The 21,412-nt window shown below is 51.0% G+C and overlaps 1 protein-coding gene across 10 annotated transcripts in view; it reads right to left on the minus strand.

Moving 5' to 3' along the window:
- Positions 1 to 2,778: 2,778 nt before the first annotated feature.
- Positions 2,779 to 21,412, minus strand: part of JDP2 (Jun dimerization protein 2) — a 44,674-nt gene continuing 26,040 nt past the window's right edge. For 5 of the 10 annotated variants that reach the window (XM_017528614.2, XM_037738528.1, XM_017528613.2 and 2 more), the window contains exons 3-5: positions 12,878 to 13,024; positions 11,828 to 11,932; positions 2,779 to 3,949 (exon numbers count right to left, since the gene is read on the minus strand). In XM_017528614.2, coding sequence (XP_017384103.1) covers positions 3,764 to 3,949; positions 11,828 to 11,932; positions 12,878 to 13,024 — 438 coding nt within the window. In that variant the 3' untranslated portion in view covers positions 2,779 to 3,763. The remainder of the gene's footprint in view (positions 3,950 to 11,827; positions 11,933 to 12,877; positions 13,025 to 21,412) is intronic. The other 5 variants (XM_017528619.2, XM_017528617.2, XM_017528618.2 and 2 more) reach the window with 3 other exon arrangements.

Below are 21,412 nucleotides of genomic sequence, written 5' to 3' on the forward strand. Positions count from 1 at the left end.
AAGAAATGACCACAATTTGTATATTTGTTCTTACGCTGATCAGCATTCAGATTGTTTTCAACGTTTTTTAAATACAAACAAAGCATCAATGAACATTCTTGTACATTTCATTTTACCCCTGTGCTAGAGCTCCTCCCAAGACTAGGGAGGAAAACTGCTAGGTTGAAGGATGTGTTTAGCTTTCGTGTTACTGGCTATTTCCAAATTGCTTTGCACAGTTTCTCACTGGCAGCATATGTAAGTTTCCTCTAACCCATATTCTTACCAACACATATTTGTTTCTGCCCATCTGATGGCTAAAAGGTCTTGTCTTTCTCAGGCCATGGTTGCATTAATCAACTTGACTGATTTTCATAGGAACCCTGGGCAGAGGTGGCACAGGTCTTATTTATGGCCATCTGGCAGGAGGGCACATTGAGGCCCAGGGAGGAAATGACGCATCCAGCACGGCTGGTTGTGACCAGCCAGGAGCTGAACAGATCCAGAGGTCGGGGGTCCCAGGCATTCATCACACAATAGAGACTGTGTACGGGGTCAGAACACAAACTTGGCAGCCCATTTTTAGAGAATAAAACATATTTAAATAACCTGAACTATGTAAATATCAGCAACTATCCACACTAACAGAGGACAAAATAATTACCATTTTAGGGAGCTGTTATTTCACAAAACAGTTTGTATAGCCGTTCCTTTCTTGATCCTGATAACTCCATAAAAAGACTTGGATTATTACTGTTCCCACTTCACAGATAAGAAAAATGAGGCTCACAGCTAGTCAGTAGAAGATCACATCATGAACCTGTTTGCCTTGAAAGTGTGTCTTCTGTACACACCCTTGGAGATGGTGTGCCTGAGAGTTGGGAATTCTTAATATGTGCTGTGAGCACAGGTGGGTCTGTGCCATCTCTCCCGGCTTCCTGCACAAGTTCCCTGGGAACCAAGGTCACACCGCAAACATGGATCATTTCCTCTCACAGGGAGGCTCAGCCCCAGGTTGTATGCCCCTGAAGTCAGACTGGTAATAACACCCTGGCTCTGCCACCTAACACCTGTGACCTTGGACAGGTCACCTCCTCTGTGTGCCTCAGTTTTCTCATCTGTAATGTGGGGATGCTAGCACGTACCTTCCAGCCAGGTTGCACAAAACAGCCGAGGTCACACATGCACAGTGGCAGGTGCCCAGAAGAAACTCAAACGCTGGCTCTTGTGACAAAGCCTATAATTGTGACTTCTGGCCACAGGCACAGCTAGGGGTCCTGGTGAGGAAGGCTCTGCACAGCACAGTCACTGGTGTATTGACTTTGGAAGACAGCCCACCTGCATAGGCTCAGGAGGCTCTATTTTGGAGATGCCAGCTCCTGGTGCCCAAGCACAGGGCCAGGGCAGCCACAGCCAGTGGCAGGCAGCAGTCCTGCAAGGACATCTTCGAGGTCACTGGAAGGGCCCTTCTAAGTCTTCTTCTTTGTTTTTCTCATGGCTTGAAAAAAAATCAAAGGATTATAGTGTGAGGGGTTCCTGTGGGCTGCCACAGCTGACAGTAAGCCGACCAGGCTGTTTCCAGGGCAGGGTGCAGGGGAGTCCACGCCAAGTGTGTTGGGTGGACGGAAACAGGTGTGTTCATCACCATTCTCCACTTCCGCCCATCCCAGAAGGCCTTGTCCACCATTTGGGAAGCAACTCAGGTTCTTCTTGACGTGAAGTCATCACCAGCAACTAGTTGTCCTAAGTCCAGTGATGGAGGAGAAAGGACACATGATTAGAATGCAGGAGTCAAGTTTAGTTGGGTAAACCGTAGCCTTTGCAAGCTTCAGTATACAAGGGAGCTAAGAACACCTCTCCCACCTTCCTGGTGCATGACATGCCCTGAGAGCTACCGAGTGCCAGGTAAACAGCAGGTACTGAGTAAACGCCACTGAGCTGCCCTGGCTCTTGGGGGGAGGGATTCAGCTTTGGAGGTGATGAGATGGAGAAGCCATCCACACCCTTCCCCAGGTCAGGCACACATTTACCAGGGTAGCAGTTTCGCTACCTGTGATCATGAGACAGCCTGGAACTCTATCCAACCTTCCCAGAAACTAAGTCTATAACTACAGCCTCATAAGCTTCCTATTCAACCATGAGGACAATCATAGTCAGTTGATGACAAGAGGAGACTCACAGGCCTTTGGAGGTAGAGTTCAAACACCAGCTCCATCCCTTGCTAGCTGGGTAACCTTGGGTAAGTCACTTACCTTCTCTGAGCCTCGGTTAAATCATCTGCAAAATGAGAGGAATTGTGCCTATTTTGTGCTGTTGTGAGAAGGGAATGAGACTATGTCTGTGTGTCACAAAATAGGTCTTCAACAAACGGTGGCTGCCCGTAAACTCTCCCTGGGCCTCTGATTCCCCCTCTTCGAACTGGGGACACGTGCTGCTCCCCGGCAGGGCTGCCGTGAAGGCGAAATGAGACAGTGTATGGAGCAAAGCACAGCATTCGCTCCTTACTGAAGGCCCCACGAGGGCAAGACTTAGGTCTGTTTCATCCTCCAGTGAGTTCTGAGGGCCTGACACACACATGACAGGCTCTCAGAAAACATCTGTGGAGTGAGTGAACACGCTGACTGCTCTCAAAATGGTAACTGCAGGTGGCTTAATGTCTCTGAGCCTTAGCTTCCTCATCTGTGAAGCAGGAGGGCTGTTGTGAAAATGCAGAGGGCCTGCAGCAGAGGTTCCAAACGGTCTCCCACCCTGAGTGTGCCTTGCTCCCCTTCCCCAGGCAGACACCACGCAAGGCAGCTGTGTACGTAAGAGCAATGTTTACTGAGCGATACAGGACTGAGTACTATGAAGGGTTTACAAGGATGGAAATGCACCCCGCCCCCACCCCGGCCACCCCCGACACCCAGAGACTACAGTACTTAGGAGTTACACACAACGGCCGTAACTGGTGGCTATCTGTTCATAACAAACAAACCATAGCATATTTATACTGTATCACATCGAGTGATTATAGAAATCCATATATATATTGCTTGTATAAAATCTTTTCTTGTAAAAAAAATAAAAAAAAAAAAAAAAAAAAAAGGAAAGTATAAAAAACATGTGCAGTTGAAAGCCCTGCCAGGACAGCCAGTCTGTAAACATTCGGTGAGTATGTGCTTTGGAAGGGCGCCCGCGCCTCAGTGCCCACAGCAAACTCCAGCAGGGCTGGCGAGGGTGCGCCCGGCTGCCGCCTCCTGGGCAGGGCCGCGCTGGACCGAGGTGGGTGGGGGCATCAGGGCCCCGCAGCATGCCCCTCTCCCGCTTCGCATCAGGGTGAAGGGCAGGGCTGGGGGCAGATGGGTTGCAGTTTCATTCTGAGTTCCATCCTCAGCCGCATTTTGGTTGCAACTCATGGCTTTTCCTGGCTGTTGGGAGGTTCCTCGGGTGGGTGCCCTGGTGAAGAGGCCGAAGAAGGGCCCAGGGTTGCCTTGTTGGGCGTCTCCCTGGCCTCGGCGCCTCTGTCCTGCTACCTTCAAGTGGGGCCCCAGGCAGGACAACCCTACCCGAGGGTCAACTTTGGTCTCAGCGCTTGGTCCCTCTGGGTTTCCTCAGCCCGCTTTTCCCCCTGGGTGGCTGATCTGAGTTTCACAAAAAAGCTCGGCTGATGTTGGCTGAGCCGAACCTCATTGCACAGTTTTTCATGCACCAGAGGAAGGGCTCTCTGGGCGCCCCGTCCTCCTCGCTCGTTGTCACTTTTCGTCCTCCTCCTCTTCCTCCTTCTCCGCCTCCTCCCAGCCCATGGTCACTTCTTCTCGAGCTGCTCGAGCAGTGGGTTGCCTTCTGACTCGGGAGTCTTGACGCTGTCGGTCCGGACGATGCAGGTGGGGCGGTGTCGGTTCAGCATCAGGATGAGCTGCTGCCGCTCCTGCTTCAGCTCCTCGATCTGAGTCTTCAGCTCTGCATTCATGAGTTCCAGCCGCTCCGATTCCTGTACGCAAACACAGAAGCACGCTGTGAGTTTCACCGGGACCGACTCTCGGGAGATGCTCTGCCTGGGCACTCTGGACTGGCACTGGCCTTTCTGCCTGCCACGTTCCTGTAAGAGGAAGCACAGACTCTGCTTCTGAGCCCCTGGCTAACTGACTTTCTGCAGCCAGTGCCGGCCACACCAGTGACACTGGCCTGCATCACAGTGGGATGAGTCCAGGTTATATTCTGGGGCCAGCCAGGCTCATGTCCCATCTGTCTCCCCTCCCGCAATCCACCCCAGCTTCAGTGATATTGCTGCTGCTCAAGTATGCCAAATACTCTGCTGCCTCAGAGCCTTTGCACAAGAAAGGGTGGGCAAAGAAAGGGGGCCAGGTGGACCTAGAGCAGGTCTGTGGAGCAAGCATGGGGTGGGGGGCCTCACGAGGGGACACAGATGGCAGTGTAACGGCAATGTGCTTTGATGTGTGCAGACGCATGTGAGAGATACCTTGGCTTGCGGGATCAGTGAGTGTAGTGTGGTCACATTCCTCCCAAGACATGTGCTTCCTAGCTATTAGTCTATAATTACTTAAATAGCCTCTTCCTTATCCCTGTGATCTGGAAGCTTTGCCCACAGAGAGGGAATCAACGGTCATCCTGCTGGATCCCAAATGAGGTTTCCAACAGACCTCAAGTGAGATTTCCAGGGAACTTCCGGCTCAGCGGGAGAGGTTCCGGGAAAGGAAGGAATGTTGGCGATTTGATGCGGGAGGTGGTGAGGATTACACGTCCATAGTGTGGATGCGAGATAGGCGTGTCGAGTCAAGGCTTGGAGGGTCGAACAGTAAAGCAGGCAGCACCTGAATAACTTGGCTTGGATTATGTCTAAAAACTTTGAGAGTTGACATTTATTCCAGGGCCAGCAAAGTTTCAGACCAGTGGTTCTCAGCTAGGAGTGATTTTTGCCTCCCGAGAGACATTTGGCAATGTCTGCAGACATTTTTGATTGTCTCAACTCAGGGGGAGCTGTGCTACCAGCATCTAGCAGGTAAACGCCCTTCAACACACAGGCCAGCCCCATAACTATTTAGTCCAAAATGTCGATAGTGCAGAGATTGAGCGACCTGTGTCAGTCAAACAGCAAGCAGTGGTTGCTACTGCGTGTGTGACACTGGAGGGCCTGTGACTGGAGGGGCTGTGGGCCCATCGCTGCCATCCTCCTGGCAGGGCATGGGTGGAGCGGCCTCCCCAGGGGGTCCCAGGAGCCCTTCCCTCCAGGGGTTCCATCTTCCTCCCCCCACAGCTGGTCTGACCAAAATGCTCCTGTGCCTATCTCCAAGGCGGCAGCATGAGCACCTGGGAACTCAGAACTGCTGAGACAGGCCGGCCTCGTGACCAGATGCTGTGAGAAAACAGCCTCACTCAAGGAAAAAAAAAATGCTGGGGGAAATTATTAAAAATCAGCTCTGGTGGTTTTTGGTTCTACAGGCTGGGACATGACTAGGAAGTTGGCCTGGTCCTCTGCCCTGAGAATTCCAAGAGGGGCACATCTCGGAGGGCCAGGAGAGACCCCGCATGAAACCCTGTGAGCACTCAGGCCGGGGCAGTTAGGTGCCAGTGTCAGCCCCCTGCCCACTGGTGACTCTCTGGTGACATTGGGAACTTCTCACAAACCCTCTGACCACCACGGTCTCCCCAGTCCTAGGGCTTAGCTCCATCTTCAAACTCTCCTGAGCCCCTGCCTCAAGGAGTATTGGGAACCCACCCGTCCGTGAGTGTTTGCTGAGGCCCTGCTGTGTACAGTGAATGCCCTGGGAATGCAAGGGCCACGAGTCCCCACATGGCTCTTACGGCATTTCCACTCTAAGGGGAAGATGTAATGCATGTGGCAAGGCAGAGCTTAGTGTGTGGCCATCAGCCACCCAGGGTTCAGAAGATTTCAAAGAGGGCTTAAAGAGCAGGTCTCTCCTGGGGCATGAAAGATGGGTTGACTCTGGCTGGGTTGAGAAGGGGAAGGAGGGGCTTTTTCGGGTGGGGAAACCGGTGTGAACAAGGACCCAGACATAGGAAAGCTTAGGATGAATTTAGAAGGTGAAATGATTCCACCGTAACCATAGCTCACTTCAGGACATAGTAGGGTATAAAGCTGCAAAGGTGGGTTTATAGCCAGCCTGTAGCTCTGGAAAGCTTATGCATTGAGAATCTGAGTCTAGAAATAAGTTTCTTTTCTTTTTTTTTTTTTTCTTAAGATGGCGTTTCACCACGATGGCCAGGCTGGTCTTGAACTCCTGACCTCAGGTGATCCACCCACCTTGGCTTCCCAAAGTGTTAGGATTACAGGCATGAGCCACCGCGCCCAGCCAGAAATAAGTTTCTTAACTTCTCTGAGCCTCAGTTATCCACTCTGTAGACAAGGGAGGATCGTGAGGATTAGATGGACTCACAGGGAAAAGCACTTTGTAAACCAAACAGTTAGAGAGGCTTAAGGAATTTCGCCTGTAACACATGAGCAAGAGAATAGCATAAAGAGGAGAGAGAAGAAGAGAAGGAAAACGTCTCAAAGAAAAAATCAGCAGATCTTGGTGACTGCCTGGATTTGGAGCAGGAAGGAGATAGGGCAGAGAGCTGACTATGAACCTGACGGAGGGTCTGAGGACCGGAGCCTGGGAGGGGAGCTGTTCTGGAAAGTGGTGGAAAGGAAAAGGAAGAAGTTTGTTTTGGGTACAGTGAGTGTGAAGTTAAAACTGGACATGCAAGGGGAAGTGTCTGACAGGCAGAATTCAATAGCACTGCACACACATATCCGCCTCTGAGAAATTACCACGTGTCAAACCAACTATGTGGGAACATCTGTATCACACAAAAAGATCAATGCAGTGTAGGGCAACTTGCTTTACTCATGCAGTTATCGTGCAAAGAACATGATATTCTGTGGGTTTTAAATGTTAGGGTACATCATGGACTATCCCGAAATCTGATTGTCTGGCTGTCAGAATGCAGCTGCCTTTTTTTTTTTGAGACAGAGTCTCACTTTGTCACCCAAGCTGGAGTGCAGTGACACGATCTTGACTCACTGCAACCTCTGCCTCCCAGGTTCAAGCAATTCTCGTGTCTCAGCCTCCCCAGTAGCTAGAATTACATCCATGTGCCACCACGCCTGACTAATTTTTGTATATTTAGTAGAGACGGGGTTTCACCATGTTGGCCAGGCTGGTCTTGAACTCCTGGCCTCAAGTGATCTGCCTGCTTCGGCCACCCAAAGTGCTGAGATTACAGGCATGAGCCGCCATGCCCAGCCAACATGTAACTAACTGCGTTTTAGTTTCACTGCCTTCCATCCTCAAAGTGTTACTGTTGGCTCTACATATTTATTTATTGTGTAAGTATAAGTTGAGTTCAGAAAGAATCTTTTTTTTAAAACCATGATTGTAGAAGTGGTTTGTGACTTTGTAATGGCAATTACCTAATTTGTTTATCTAATTAATGAAGGAACTGAGCTAGGATCTTTCTCGCATTAATTATGAAGCATATACCTCTGGCTGCATTTTTGTTCATTGTTTTGCCTTCTGTTGGATATTTATTGCCCTAGAGAAAATGAAACCATTTGTTGTTTTAGAATAAAATTAGTACAAGTCAAGTTCTGCCTCCTACACTGTGGTTGGCAAAGGCAATAGAAAGAATACAAGGTGAGGGGCTGGGTGTCCTGGCTTTTAATCCTAGCTGTGTGACCTTGGCCACGTCACTTCTCTCTGGGCCTCAATTTCCTCCCAGAAAATATGATGATAGGCACGGGGACTTTAAGCATTAAGATTGTTTGAATTGGCTGGGCATGGTGGCTCAAGACTGTAATCCGAGCACTTTAGAAGGCTGAGGTGGGAGGATCACTTGTGTCCAGGAGTTCGAGACCAGCCTAGCCAACACAGGGACACAACCAGCCTGTCTCTACAAAAAATAAAAAAAATAGCCAGGCATGGTGGCATGCCTGTAGTCCCAGCTACTCAGGAGGCTGAGGTGGGAGGATCACTTGAGCCTGGGAGTACAAGGCTGCAGTGAGCTATGATTGTGCCACTGCACTCCAGCCTGTGTGACAAAGTAAGATTCTGTTTCAAAAACAACAAAAGATCATCTGAGTCTATATTTTTAAAAACCCATTCTAAGGCACATAAAATGGAATTCCACTAACTTTTTGTAAGAGCTGGGAAGCAGCCTGATATGGCCCTTAGAGCCTGAAAGACCTGTCTGGATTAAAATCCTGACGCTGCTACTTGCTAGCTATGCTTCCGTTAACAAGTTTCCGATTTTCTCTTAAGTCTGGGCAACCTGAATATTGTTTGGGGCACAGAGGAAGCCCCAGGTTCTAGTCCTGATTCAGCCACTGTGTGACCTTGAACTTCATCAATGGACGGGACTGCCTTTCCTCCTCCCAGAGCCACTGTGATCATCAAGGAGAGAGTGGCCATGAAGACCAGAGGGCACCACAGGACTGTGAGATAGCATTATTGCTACCAACCTCGAGAGAACTGTTCAGACAGCAGTGTGACAGGAGCCGTCAGCTTTATACAAGGCAGAAGCCTCAAGGCCACTGCTCCTGACTGCAGACAGAGGAGGTGCTGAGGTAGCCCCAGGGCCTGCAGGGTGTGGACCTGACCCCTCCCAAGGCCTGCCCCTTCCCCAGGTTCGGGGCCTCAGCTAGTCTAGGCAGGCAAATTCCGAGATGCAATAAGAATCTTCCAGGTGTGGAGCTGGGTGTCCAGGGGTCAAGGGTGGGATGGTGGCTTTTTACCTATAATATATACACAATTTTCTCTCAGTAGCCTTGGGCAATTGGTCCCAGGACTCCCCTCGGATACCAAAATCCGAGGATGCTCAAGTTCCTTCCATAAAAGGCCCGTTATTTGGATATCACCAATACACATCTCTCGTATACTTTAAATCATTTTCTAGGTTGTTTATAATGACGAATACAATGTAAATGCTATGTAAATCGCTGTTATGCTACATTGTTTGGGGAATAATAAGGAAAAATGCCTGCATGTGTTCAGTACAGATGCTTCTTTTTCTGAATATTTTTGATCTGCTGTTGGTCGAATCACAGATGCAGAACCCTCGGCTATGAAAGGCCACCTACAGATATATGTCCCAGTTGTATATATCCCCTAACTTAATAATTAATATTTATTAACAATGAATATATGCATCTCTGAGCCTTGTAAATAGTTTACCTATTGAAAAAAAATACAAGAGGAATCCCCCAGGTCTGCAGGCACTGACTGTCAACACAGCCACCTGCACTCATGCCCTACACTTCACACCCAACCTCTGCTTCCAAGGCTGGGGAGGAGGAGGAGAACACAGGGGTGCGGGGAGGACTGGGTTTGGGCCCCGACAATGCTGCCCAAATCTCCCCCAAGACCCCAAGGCTGCACGCTTCCCTTTCACTGGAACAATATGATACTTCCAAAAACTGATCCTTCTACCCCAATCTGTGCCCCCCGCTGCAGCCAGAGGGATCTTTTGAAGGCGTGCCTCCCCTCCTGCAACCCTTCAGTGGCTCTCCATGACCGTATAATCCATCATCCTAAGGCAGCACTTGTGAGAGTCAAAGAAGGGGCTACTAATCATGAGGCCAGGACAATAGGCACAGACTGGGCATGCCTCAGGCAACCCGGCATCTAGCATCACCCTATTATGAGGGGTCTGGGCCCTGCCTGCCTTTCCACCCCGACACGTGGTACTCTAAACTCCAGCCGGTCTCCTTTTCAATGCCTTAAACACATCTGTAAACAGCACCTCTTGCCTTTGCTTGAGCCCTTCCATTCCTGGTAACCCACTAGGGCCTTCATCTCACTCATCTTTTATGTCTGAATGGAAGCAGCCTTTCCTTAGCCTAGACCAGGGCAGGGCCCCTGCTGTGTGTTCTCACAGCTCACTGGACTTGCCTGCTCAGCATGTCACTATTTCTCGTTTCCTGCCTGCCATTCCACTGCCGACACCCCCGCCTGCCCTCGGTGCCGCAGGCACTCGTAAACATCTACTAAAAGGACGGGCAGATCAGCAAAGGATGAATGAATCCAAGCCTACCACTCACTTGGCCAAGTAACTTGACCCCTCTGAGCTACAGGTCAGTCTCTAAAATGGGGATACATGATATTATCTCACTGGACTGTTACAAGGATTAAATAAAACACCAGAAATGCCTCGCACACAGTAGGTGCTCAGCAAGTGTTCCCGGAATGTGAAGGGCAGTGAGCGCCGTTCATCGGGCACCTACTCTTTGTGGCACTCGTGTGTCACTAACATGCTGTCCACTCGGGCCTATCTCGCCTGGTAACTGGCCGACAAGCTCCTGAAGGCAGGGATCTCACACGAAGGTTCCCCAGTCCCTGCAGTTTCTCATCCAGCTCTGCTCATGGCAGGCACTCGGTGCTGGAAATGAGGTATGTGACACTCCATCCATCTTGAAGGCCCATGTCTTAGAAAATTCCTGAAGATTTCCAGCCCAGTGTTATAGCACCATCTCTTCCAAGAAGCTCCCAGATCCAGGAATCTAACCCCCATCTATAATAACCATTCCCTGCCCTGGACACTCACAGCCTGGAGGTACATATGCGGCCCCATGCTGTCTACACTCAACTACAGAATAGCTCTCTGCTTGTTGCAAGCGTGAGAAGAGACCCATAGACTCTCCAGCGTCCAAGAACACTCGGCTAGTCTAGGCTAGTCCTAGCCTTGTCTCTCCAGCTCCCACAGGAGGACTGTCCCTCCTATGTGCCCCCAGTGTACCCAGCACAGAAGTGCACATTTAGTACATGCTTAAAAATACCTGTTGAATCAATTAATGAACAAGAGAGCAAACAAGTGAATGAATGAATTAAAGCCAATATAACAGAGATGTGGGCAAGTTACTTAGCCCCACTCTTCCTCAGTTTCCTCATCTGGTGAAAGAGGATAATGAACGGACCCACTTCGTATGGTTGTTATCCCAATACAATGAGATAATGTACATACAACATTTAGCACAGCACCCAACTTTACAAATAGTGGCAACTATTGTTAATCACTGTGTACTTTTAGAATAGGACCTGCTCCATTATGTTTTTATTATTCAGCAATGAACCAATAATCAGGGGTGAAAAGATAAGAGTCTACTGGCTTGGACCGATTAGCTTTCTGGTCATGTTCCCTCACTGCCAGCCACCATTTCTGAGATGCAGGGAAGCTCTAAGAGGCAAGACTCCGGGAAGAAAAACAACTAACATCCTGCTCGGCACATTCCACATGAAAGAGCAGGTAGGGCCAGGAGGAAGAGCAACCCCTGGCTGACCTCTGCATGCAGAGCTGACCCCTGATTCCCAGAGGCAGCAGCAAAGAGCTTGGAGGCCACCTTCAGTGTGGCTGAGGGGCTGGCCAGATGGCATGCAGGGCTGGATAAGCCACCTGCAGCTGAGGGAAGGAGCTTTTCCCTGTGCAGATGTAGCCAGGCCAGAGGCTGTGTCCACTGCCCACATGCAGGATGTTACCACCTAGCTTCATTGGCACCCACCCTAGACAACTTTGGTAGCCACCAGGGAACCAAAATAGAGAGTGGCAGTCCTGGGCCATCTGGGTCAATCAGCACCAAGGGTCTAGCTTCAGTGGAGGGGAACGCGGCACCTCCTTCTTTCTTGGGGTTCCAAGCGTTGTGTGGGCAGGAACTGCTGAAGGCTGCCCGTGGTTGTCTTGGTTCAGAGGTGGGGCGGAAACAGGAGGTAGGAAAGAGCAGAGGGGCCAAGGCTGCCTTGGCAGCTGCTAGCAGATGTTCAGTGACTACAGAGACATCTGATGGCCTCTCCCGGTCCAGAGTACACAAGCTCACTCCGAGGAACGGCAGGCCTCCCCACCCACCCGGCCAGCTCACCCGCTGCAGGAACTCCGTGCGCTCCTTCTTCTTGTTCCGGCATCGTGCTGCTGCGACTTTGTTCTTCTCCCGGCGCCTTTTCCTTCGCTCCTCTTCCTCATCTAACTGTGAGGGCACAGAGCCACTGATTAGACGTTGAAACAGGCCTGAAGTATGGCTTCTCACCTGACACACAGACAGAGGGACAATTTCGCCTTCCTAACCCACATCTCCGCAGGGAACAAGGGAACACTTCTGCCAGCCCACTGGCTGGAGAGTTAGAAACATCTCCCAGCCAATCTAAGGATCCTCTCAGAACATCCCAGGGAGGAGTCAGCAGCCCAAAAGGGCAGGGATTCTGCTATGGTTTCCCAAACTTCAAGTGTTAGAAGCTTAATCCCCAACACAACAGTGTTGAGAGGTGGCGCCTGTAACAGATGGTTAGTAACAATATTAATGAATGGATTAACATTGTTATAAGAAAAAGGGGTTTGTTATAGAAGGAAGTTTGGCCCTTTCTTGCTCTCTTGTGCTCGCTTGCTTTCCCACCTTCTGCCCTAGGATGATGCAGCAAGAAGGGCTTCACAAGACACCAGCACCCTGACAACGGACTTCACAACTTCCAGAACTGCGAGAAACACATTTATTTTCTTTATAAACTACCAAGTTGGCACTCTATAGCAACACAAAATGAACTGAGACAGACATCCGGGTTCAGATGTCCTGAGAGAGAAGCAAGCCCAGAGACGCAGGAGGCCCCTCGTTTCTGCCTCCGGGGTCCTTCAGCTCTCCCACAGGTGGGCCTCCTGGAGGAAGAATACGCAAAGGCAGAGAAAAGGGTTAAAGCCAGATGAGGAGTGCCGGAGCCTGGCAAGTCTACTCACACAGAAGTGGCACCCAATGGGCGGTGACGGCCTTTTCTTTTGCGCAGCCCAAGCCCTCTGGGTACAATTTTCCAGGCTAGTGGCTCCCAGGCACTTCCTTTAAAAATGCCTTGGGCATGAACACAGGTTCCACATTCCACTCCCGCCCCTTCCGACCTCCTTGACTATGTTTGTCCTCCCCTCTTACCCTCTGCTGAGATTTAAGATCTTCCCTGCTGCTCCATACCCAATATTTCTTTCTTGGTCCTTCCAAATGCTGGGACCCATTTCCTCTTGTCACTAACAGTGTCCCCAGCCTCCTCATCGGCTTTAATCCCTTCCCCAGGATGCCCACCTGTGGGAGAGTGGAAGGACACTGGGGCACAAGCAAGGAGCCTCCTGAGTCTCCGGGCTTGCTTCTCCCTCCTGACATGTTAGGAAATTCACCATTCATGAAATAGGACCCCTCAAAAGGAGAGAAGGAGACTCACTACCCACTAGCACAGACATCGAATCAAAGTTGCTGATGCTATTGCTGCATTAGTAATAATAACAAGGGGTGCCATTTGTTACCTCCTTTGCTAAATGCTTTAAATACATGTCATTTAATACTTGCCATCAAAGTCTTATGAGGGAGTTACTATTACTGTCCCATTTTACAGATGGTGAGACTGAGGCTCAATAGTTCAATTTGCCCAAGGCCATACAACTAGAAAATAGCAGAGTCAGGATTCAAACTCAGATTTCTCTGGTTTCAAGCACCCTGCTCCTGGCCACTGGCCGTTGAAGCCCCAGTCCATCAGGAGCACTTTGATGTGGTACCTCTTGCTGTCTGTTACCTACCAGGAAAGTCTGAAGGACACCAGGACCAGCTGGGCTGGGGACAGCCCAGAGTCAGGCCATTAGAGAAGCTACTGGATTGCCCTGGGCTTGCCAACTCTCTCACTTCTCCAGCCAGGGAGGAGGATGCGGGGGGTGACTCTTGCAGCCCAAGGCCTGGAACAAGGTCTCAGCCCAAAGGGCTATAGGCCAGGAAAATAAACAGCCTCTCTCTGAACACTCCCAGCATGCTCTGGGAGCTCAGGACAGAGGGCCCCGGGCCCGAGACCAGCACCATGGCCGTCAGCACAGGCCTTGGCAGGGCAGTCCCCTTGCTGATTCCCCACTACCTCTGAGCTTCTCCCTGCCCCATTCCCACCCCACCTGGGAGTCAGCTGCAGAGCCGCCTCATCAACACCGCCACACCCAAGCACCTCCCAGTCCCTTGGCCTCCTTTGAAACTGAACCAGAAGTGACAGCTCCTCTGGCTGACCTGCATCTGGGAAAATAGAAACCTGGCCGAAATTGATTCCGCCCAGCCTTAACCTCACCCCCAACAAGGCCAAGGTAACCGTGACGACAGGCAGAGGGAAGGAACTGGAGGAAGTGGCTGGCCGCGCAATCTCCCCTCGGCCAGGAGGGTTTGCCCACAAACTGTCAAGGTGATGTGTGCAGCCTGGGCACTGCCGGGCCTTGTGTCCTCCCCTGAGCAACCAACCTCTGTCCTCCAAGGCCTTACTCCCTACCCTCACCCCGCACAGGGCTTTATTCCACAGAAAGTCAGAGGCAGACGGCAGAGAAAGCTTCAGCAGCAGATGCAAAGAGGCTCAGAGCTGGAAGAAAGTTTGAGATCAACTGGGCCAGGCTAAGGCCCAGATCAGGGGCCACTCCTCCTCCCCTCTCCAGCCACATTCACCCGCTCCTGCGTCACCTTCTATTCCAAATGTGTCACCCTTCTCCAAGCCAGCCATGCCCTCTCAGATATCCTTCCTTTCCCACTTGGTAAACTCTTACTCAACCTCAAGAGTAAATGTCACCTCCTCCAGGAAAGGCCCTTTGACTCCCTGGATAGAATCAGCTGCTTTTATCTAAAAACAGAACTACCATTCAACCCAGCAATCCCATTCCTAAGCATATACCCAAAGGAATATAAATCGTTCTACTATAAAGACACATGCATGCGTACGTTCATTGCAGCTCTATTCACGATAGCAAAGACATGGAATCAATCTGAATGCTCAATGACAGATTGGATGAAGAAAATGTGGTACATATACACCATGGAATACTATGCAGCCATAAAAAGGAATGGGATCATGTCCTTTGCAGGAACATGGATGAAGCTCAGGTTACTATCCTTAGCAAACTAACACAGGAACAGAAAACCAAATACCGCACTGATAAGTGGGAGCTAAATGATGAGAACACATGGATACAAAGAGGGGAACAACACACACTGGGGCCTACTTGAGGGTGGAGGCTGACAGGAGGGAGAGAGATCAGGAAAAACAACTATTGGGTACTAGGCTTCGAATCTGGGTGATGAAATAATCTGTACAACAAACCCCCATGACACGAATTTACCTATATAACAAATCTGCACATGTGCCCCTAAACCTAAAATAAAAGTTAGAAAGAAAAAGAATCCACTGATCTTTTGGTGCTGCTACAGCACCGCAGGAGTCTCCACCGCATCCTACCACAGCCTGGAGGACAGGACCTGAGCATTCCCAGCACCTGGTACAGCACATGACACTCAGACGAATGAACGAATGAATGAAAGTAAGGATTCCAGAGAGAGATGCTACAGGCTTGGATTCTTTCATTACAAAGTGACTATGGCCCGTGTTTGCACCTGCATGGCTTTTTCCCCAGTGCTCACAGGAGCTTTCTCTGCCGGGATGGCCTCTTCTCCCTATTTGTAGTAGACCAGCAAAACTGGGAGACTGGGGCCTGCCTTCCCCAGAAGCACACTGGCTGAAGGCAGAGTCTAGATTTGGGGGCACAGGCCCCTGATAGCTATGGTAAGTCTGCATGAGTCCTAAGCAGGCCCGTAAAAAATTTAGGGTGTGTGCTGAAGCTTAGAGCCCCCAGTTCCATAGCCACCACCAGCCTCCAAGCCCATCCCCAGGCCTTTCCTGTACCCATGCCCCCCACCTTGGCTGATATCTCCCAATGAGGCAAAATGTGACCCCAAAGCCCCATCTTCACACCTTCCCCATTAAAACTGTGCTGCATTGCCCCTAAATCATCCTGCTGCTATTTAAGAGTTGCCCAGAGATGTAGACAACAGCTGTTGAGGCCCTATCAGAAACAAGAGAGGCATTCAGCAGAGCTCCTCTGCCCTCATGCCCACAGCTAATGTGGGCAGCGCCATCTACACCCCCAGGGGGGACCACTTGGAGACTCTCCCCAGCCCTCTTCGGGGATCTTTCATCCCCAGAGTCAGGGCTGCTGCCTTCTCCTTCCTGGTGCTTCTTGAATTCTCTGAAGCATTTGGCCATGAGTGGGTGAAAGATGGCAGAGAGTGTTTGCACCACACACGGCTCTGACATCTGAAACCGGAACCCCGAACTGGTTGAGATGATTTGTTTCCGCAGATACAGCTGGAAGAACCAGGATTGTTGAGGAGGCAGGTTGATGCTCAATACATTTAAAGAACCATGAGGTGCAGGCTGGGGGTCGGAGCATGCTTTTCCTTGTTCTCAAGCTGAACGTCGGCTCTGTTTTCCTGCAGTTTCCCAGGAAGGCCCAAGGGCAAGACTGTCCGGGTCCTGGCAGTGAGGGGTGCTGCCGCGCCGCACTTCATATTGGATGGAGAGACCTGGGGATTCAGGACCAAGATGGCCCACGTGCAAGCAGCCCCTCCTCACTCAGACCCCTCCTCAGACGGCCTGTTCTCAAGCCCCTGCCACAACTGACTGGACAAGGCATGAACGGCTGTGCCGAGCTGGACTCACTCTCCTGGAATTTTCAATTGGACTGGGAGATCCTGAGTGCTGGACTAAGGGGTCCTGGAGGGCCAAGCAACCAACGTCAGCCACGGGCCTGGGGAGGCGGGAAGATTGGGCTGTGAAGTTTAAAGTGAACAGAGACCACAGACCACATGACAAGAGAGAAACAACCACTCAGCTCTAAGAGAGAGTCCGAGAGACAAAGAAACGGGCAAAGAGAGGGAAAGGGAGACAGGGAGAAAAGCCGGGCCTGGAGCAGGGAAGGCAGGCAAGGTGCCCAAGGCACACGTTTAAGCAAGTGCAGGGTCAGCACCAGAGAGGGAGCACCTCCCTAAATGGCCCAGCCCCGTGCACTTCACCCAGGCTAGCTCACCCCACCAGGCCCTGAGACAAGAGCGCTCCTGACAAACAGGCAGAGACAGACAGACACAGAGACAATGGGACACAGAAACACACAGAACACGGAGATGAAGAAGGGGAGACAGAGACAGAGAGACAGCGCCACAGGGAGAGAAACACGCAGAGATGTGGATGGAAGCCAATGGCACAGACAGTAGACAGACAGAAGACACACAGAGAAAGACGCTGTCTTGGTCCTCTTGATTCCACCCTGGGGAGGCCTGACTATGCTCCTTATCGCTGGGACTATGAATCTGTCCTGAAAATTCTTCCTTTGGAAGAATTGAAGGGAGAAGGTTTCTGCCACATGCCACTGAAAGATGCCTGGGACACCAAGCTTCTGCCCTTGAAAGTCAGGTGATGCCAGGGGCTAATGAAGGAGCTGAAGATGGTCCCCAGTGATCCAGGGGAGAAATCCTACCCAGGAGCAGTGTTCCTAAAACCGCTGAGAAAGCATCAATGTTCCTAAAACCACTGAGAAAGCAGCAGAGTCTGGATTCAGGAGGGCCCTTAAGCAGCAGCCAATCAAAGAGGGGACTATCTCTGCCTTTGATACCGACTGAGGGGACCACCCTCAATACCGAACAAGGGTGGTCCCCTCAGTTGGTATCAAAGGCAGAGGTAGTCCCCTCGGTCAGTATCAAAGCTCCTAGACTGGGGGTCCCAGCAGGAAACAGGTGTTTATTTTTTAATTAATTTATTTATTTTTGAGACAGAGTCTCACTCTGTTTGTTGCTAGGTTGGAGTGCCATGGCACAATCTTGGCTCACTGCAATCTCTGCCTCCCAGGTTCAAGAGGTTCTACTTCCTCAGCCTTCCGAGTAGTTGGGATTACAGGTGCTCACCACCACACCCAGCTAATTTTTGTATTTTTAGTAGAAACGGGGTCTCACCATCTTAGCCTCGATCTCCCGACCTTGTGATCCGCCTGCCTCAGCCTCCCAAAGTGCTGGGATTACAGGCATGAGCCACCGTGCCCAGCCACAGGTGATTATCTAAAGGACATTAATGAGGGAACTATTTAGAGTGGTGGATGGAGCTTAGGGAACCCGGGACCAGCAACAGTGGAGTCACTAAGACTTCTGGCTTAAAGGGGTTAGGATCAAGGGTGATGACTGGAACCCAGAGAGAGCTGTCACTTAGCCATGGGAGATAGTCACCAGACAGGAGCTGTGCTCTTTGGTAGAGGAACACAGCCACTGCCCAACAGGTGCCCGGCAGGGAGGGATCAGGGGAATGAATATCCCAAATTCTTTTCCAAGGCTGGTCCCTCCTAATGGCCAAGTTCAACCAGAAGCCAGCGTGGAAGGACTTCCTGAGTAATGCAGTCCATCGAGATGGGCTACCTGGGCCACAGAGCAGGGTAGGATGAAAATGGATCTGACGGGCAAACAAGACCATCCCTTGTATGCACCTATCTCTGTGATTCACATAAGTCCACCCCCAGTCCCGGTCCCGGTCAGGACCTGCAGGCAGGAGTCAATGACAGCAACAGTTGAGAGATTCCTACAGGGCTCGGTCATCCCCACTGCGAGCACTTCCTGGATATTTGCCTGGAGTCAGGCACTGTGGAGTGTGGTTGGCTGACAGCACAATCAGCCTCACCTGAGTGCTTGCTAGAACTGCTGAGACTTGAAGGCTGCCTGGACCTACTGGATCAGGGTCTGCATGCAGTACATGTGCACACAGATTTGAGTGCCCAGAGAAGTTTGCCCTGGAGACAATTAAGAACTCACACAGTCTATTCAGCAGGTAGTAATGATTCCACCTGCAAAACACATCTCTAACGTGTCCACCACATTCTCCATCCCTGCTGCCTCCAGCCTGGTCCAAGCCCTCATCACCTTTGCCCTGGATGACTGCAGTGGCTCCTAAGGGCTCTCCCTGGCTAAAACACAGTCAGCTCCTCTGCTTGCAAACTTCCAACAGCTTCTGTCACATGTGGCCCACAGAACCGAGAAAACCTGGCTCCTCCTGCCTCTCTAACCTCCCACTACACGGCTCTCCTCTATCCCTCAACTCCAAAAACAGGGCCTCCTTCCTCTCCCTCACAATGACAAGTTCTTCCCTGTCCCCGGGTTTGCGCTTGCTGTTCCTTCCGTGACTTCTTGACGTCTTTGCTGACTACCCCAAACTAAAACCAAGCCCTGTCCTGTTACCATCTCCCTGTGTATTTCCAAGATGCAATCACTAACAGCACTGACCTTTTCCCATGCACGTTTGCCTGCCCACTCATGTCAGTTTCCCATGAGAACCTTAGTTAATCAACTCATAGTTAAACTATATAAATATCTCAGTCTATCACCTCCACCACTACCACCCAGCCACCAGAGCTGAGCATGGCATAGAATGAGTGTTTATTACCTAAATTAACTACGTTTAATTCGCTGTCTCAGTAAGTCACCCAGCACAGCTCTATCAGCTTCCCCACTTTTGCAGATGAGGAAGTTAAGAATATCAAAGCTGCAGAGATGCTTAGTGACAGCTCAGGATTCCAATCCAGGTCTTTGGGCCACAGGGCCCGAGCATGTCCTGCTCTTCAAGGGGCAGGTGGTCTATGCGTGATCACTGCCCTTAGAGTTAGAAGTTGTTAACATTTTTTTAAAAATCTTATTGCACAATTTACATGAAGGTGTAACATTCGAGCTCCATGGTTTAAAGGAGGGACCTTTAAGAAGGGGGCTTAAAGGAGGGCACCTCACCAGCTCCTCTCAGGCCTAACCCTCACCCATCCCTGTGTTCCTCAGGCCCTGTCTGCAGGTGGCACAGCGTTTCTGCAGTGGCAAACAGCAGCCCAGATATGATTCTGAATTCTGACTTTTCATAAGCATTTTCAGAAATATAGATTTCAGGACCCACAAAGACACAGAATGAGAAAGAGAAACAACATTCCCAACCCAAAGCACTAAAAATACAGAAACTCTCACATTGACAAAGCACTAAAGGAAGTGACAAGCAAAAATAGAGAAAAAAGAAAAACCGAAAAGCCCTGGCACTAACTGGAGCAGCACAGGTCTGAAGGGCTCCATCTCATCCTAAGACAGTTGCCTGGGCAGAGAGAACCAGGCTCATCTGAGACTTGTGGCATCAGAGTTGACAGTGTGAGCTCTGGTTGGTGGGGTTGGGGGGTGGTCTTTAAGACTTGGGTTCCCCCAGAAGCTCTGCTGTAGACCAGCTGTGTGCTTCTGGGCAAGTTACTTGGCCTCTCTGAGCCTCCATTTCTCACTTGTACAGGAAGGTACTGAGCCCTGCAGCACACAGTAGTAATGAGGACTGAGTTCCAGCCCAGAGCCGGGAACACAGGAAGAGTTCTGTGATGCCAGCTTCCCTGTCTTCCTTCCCAGGCAAGGCGGAGGCGGTGCTATTGCAGCCACAGCAAGCGTGGCCTGCCTCCGGGTAGAATGCAGCACAGAAAGGAGACCTGCAGAGAGAGAGGAGCAGGGTGGGCCGGGGCGTTCTGAGCAAGCTGAGTTGTCAGTGAGCAGGCCTGGAGTAACAGCCCCGCAGCCTCCAAATCTAGCCTTGGGCCTCGCACAGCCGGCCAGGCCCACCAGGGCCCCCCTGCATGGAGGAGCCACATTTCAACACCAGGGACCCATGAGCACCCTGGGAAGTAAACACCCAAATACCAAACATACCAGACATTCCCCCACATAAACAGGGCTCAGGGAGCCAGGGGCTGCGGTCCCTCCCCACTCCCCCACCCCCCATCAACAAAGTAGGGTAGTTCAGGGACAGAGACCCACAGCCTCCTCTGCCTCCTCCTACCCCAGGAGGGAGGAATGAGGAAACCCCTGGGGCCCTCAGCCAACACCCTTGCTGACCCCCCTGCAGCCAGCAGGGGCCAGGCCCTCCCAGCATCCCCCATGAGGCTGAGCTGCTGGAAACTCTCTGCCCTCCTGTCTCCTGCCAGGCCTTCTTACTCAATGGCCAAAGGTCTGGGCCTCAGCTGTGAAATACTGGGCTGTTTCAGTGAACAGCAGGCAGGGCTTTAGGAGAAAATTCAAGACAAATGGTCAGTCTGAGGCTGGGGTTGCAAACTCACATCACCTCCAGGGGTCAAGCAAGTAACTCACCATTAGTGAGGGAGTAGGGCTGGACGGGGCAATGCCCACCCCTCCTGCCACAGGAGGGGACACCCCAACTAGCCCCAGTGGGATGCAGGCTCAAGTGCTGATAATTCTTCCAAGTTTTCAAGAAAATATAAATTTTTAAAGTAAAATCTCCCAATTTTGAATGTCAGCAACTTATGCAGTGAAAGGAACACCGCATAAGCCAAACAAAACACATCTGTGGGCAACGCTGGCCCACGACTGCTGACTGATGACCTCTGGCAAGCAGCCACCCTAGAGGGCTTGTCCTCAGAAGCCTGGGCTCTGGTCACCACAGTGCCCTACTCTGTGACCCTGAGTCAACCAGGTCACCTCTCAGGTCCTGGGGCTCATCTTTAATAAACACAAATAGCTCCCACTTCTCACTAACCTTCAAACACATCTGCAAGTTGGGTCTTAGGGGCCTCATTTTATAAGTGAGAAAACTGAGGTTCAGCGAGGTGGAGTGTCTGCCCGAGG

The sequence above is a fragment of the Cebus imitator genome, unplaced genomic scaffold (assembly GCF_001604975.1).
Source record: "Cebus imitator isolate Cc_AM_T3 unplaced genomic scaffold, Cebus_imitator-1.0 Scaffold54, whole genome shotgun sequence".
Classification (NCBI taxonomy): Eukaryota; Metazoa; Chordata; class Mammalia; order Primates; family Cebidae; genus Cebus; species Cebus imitator.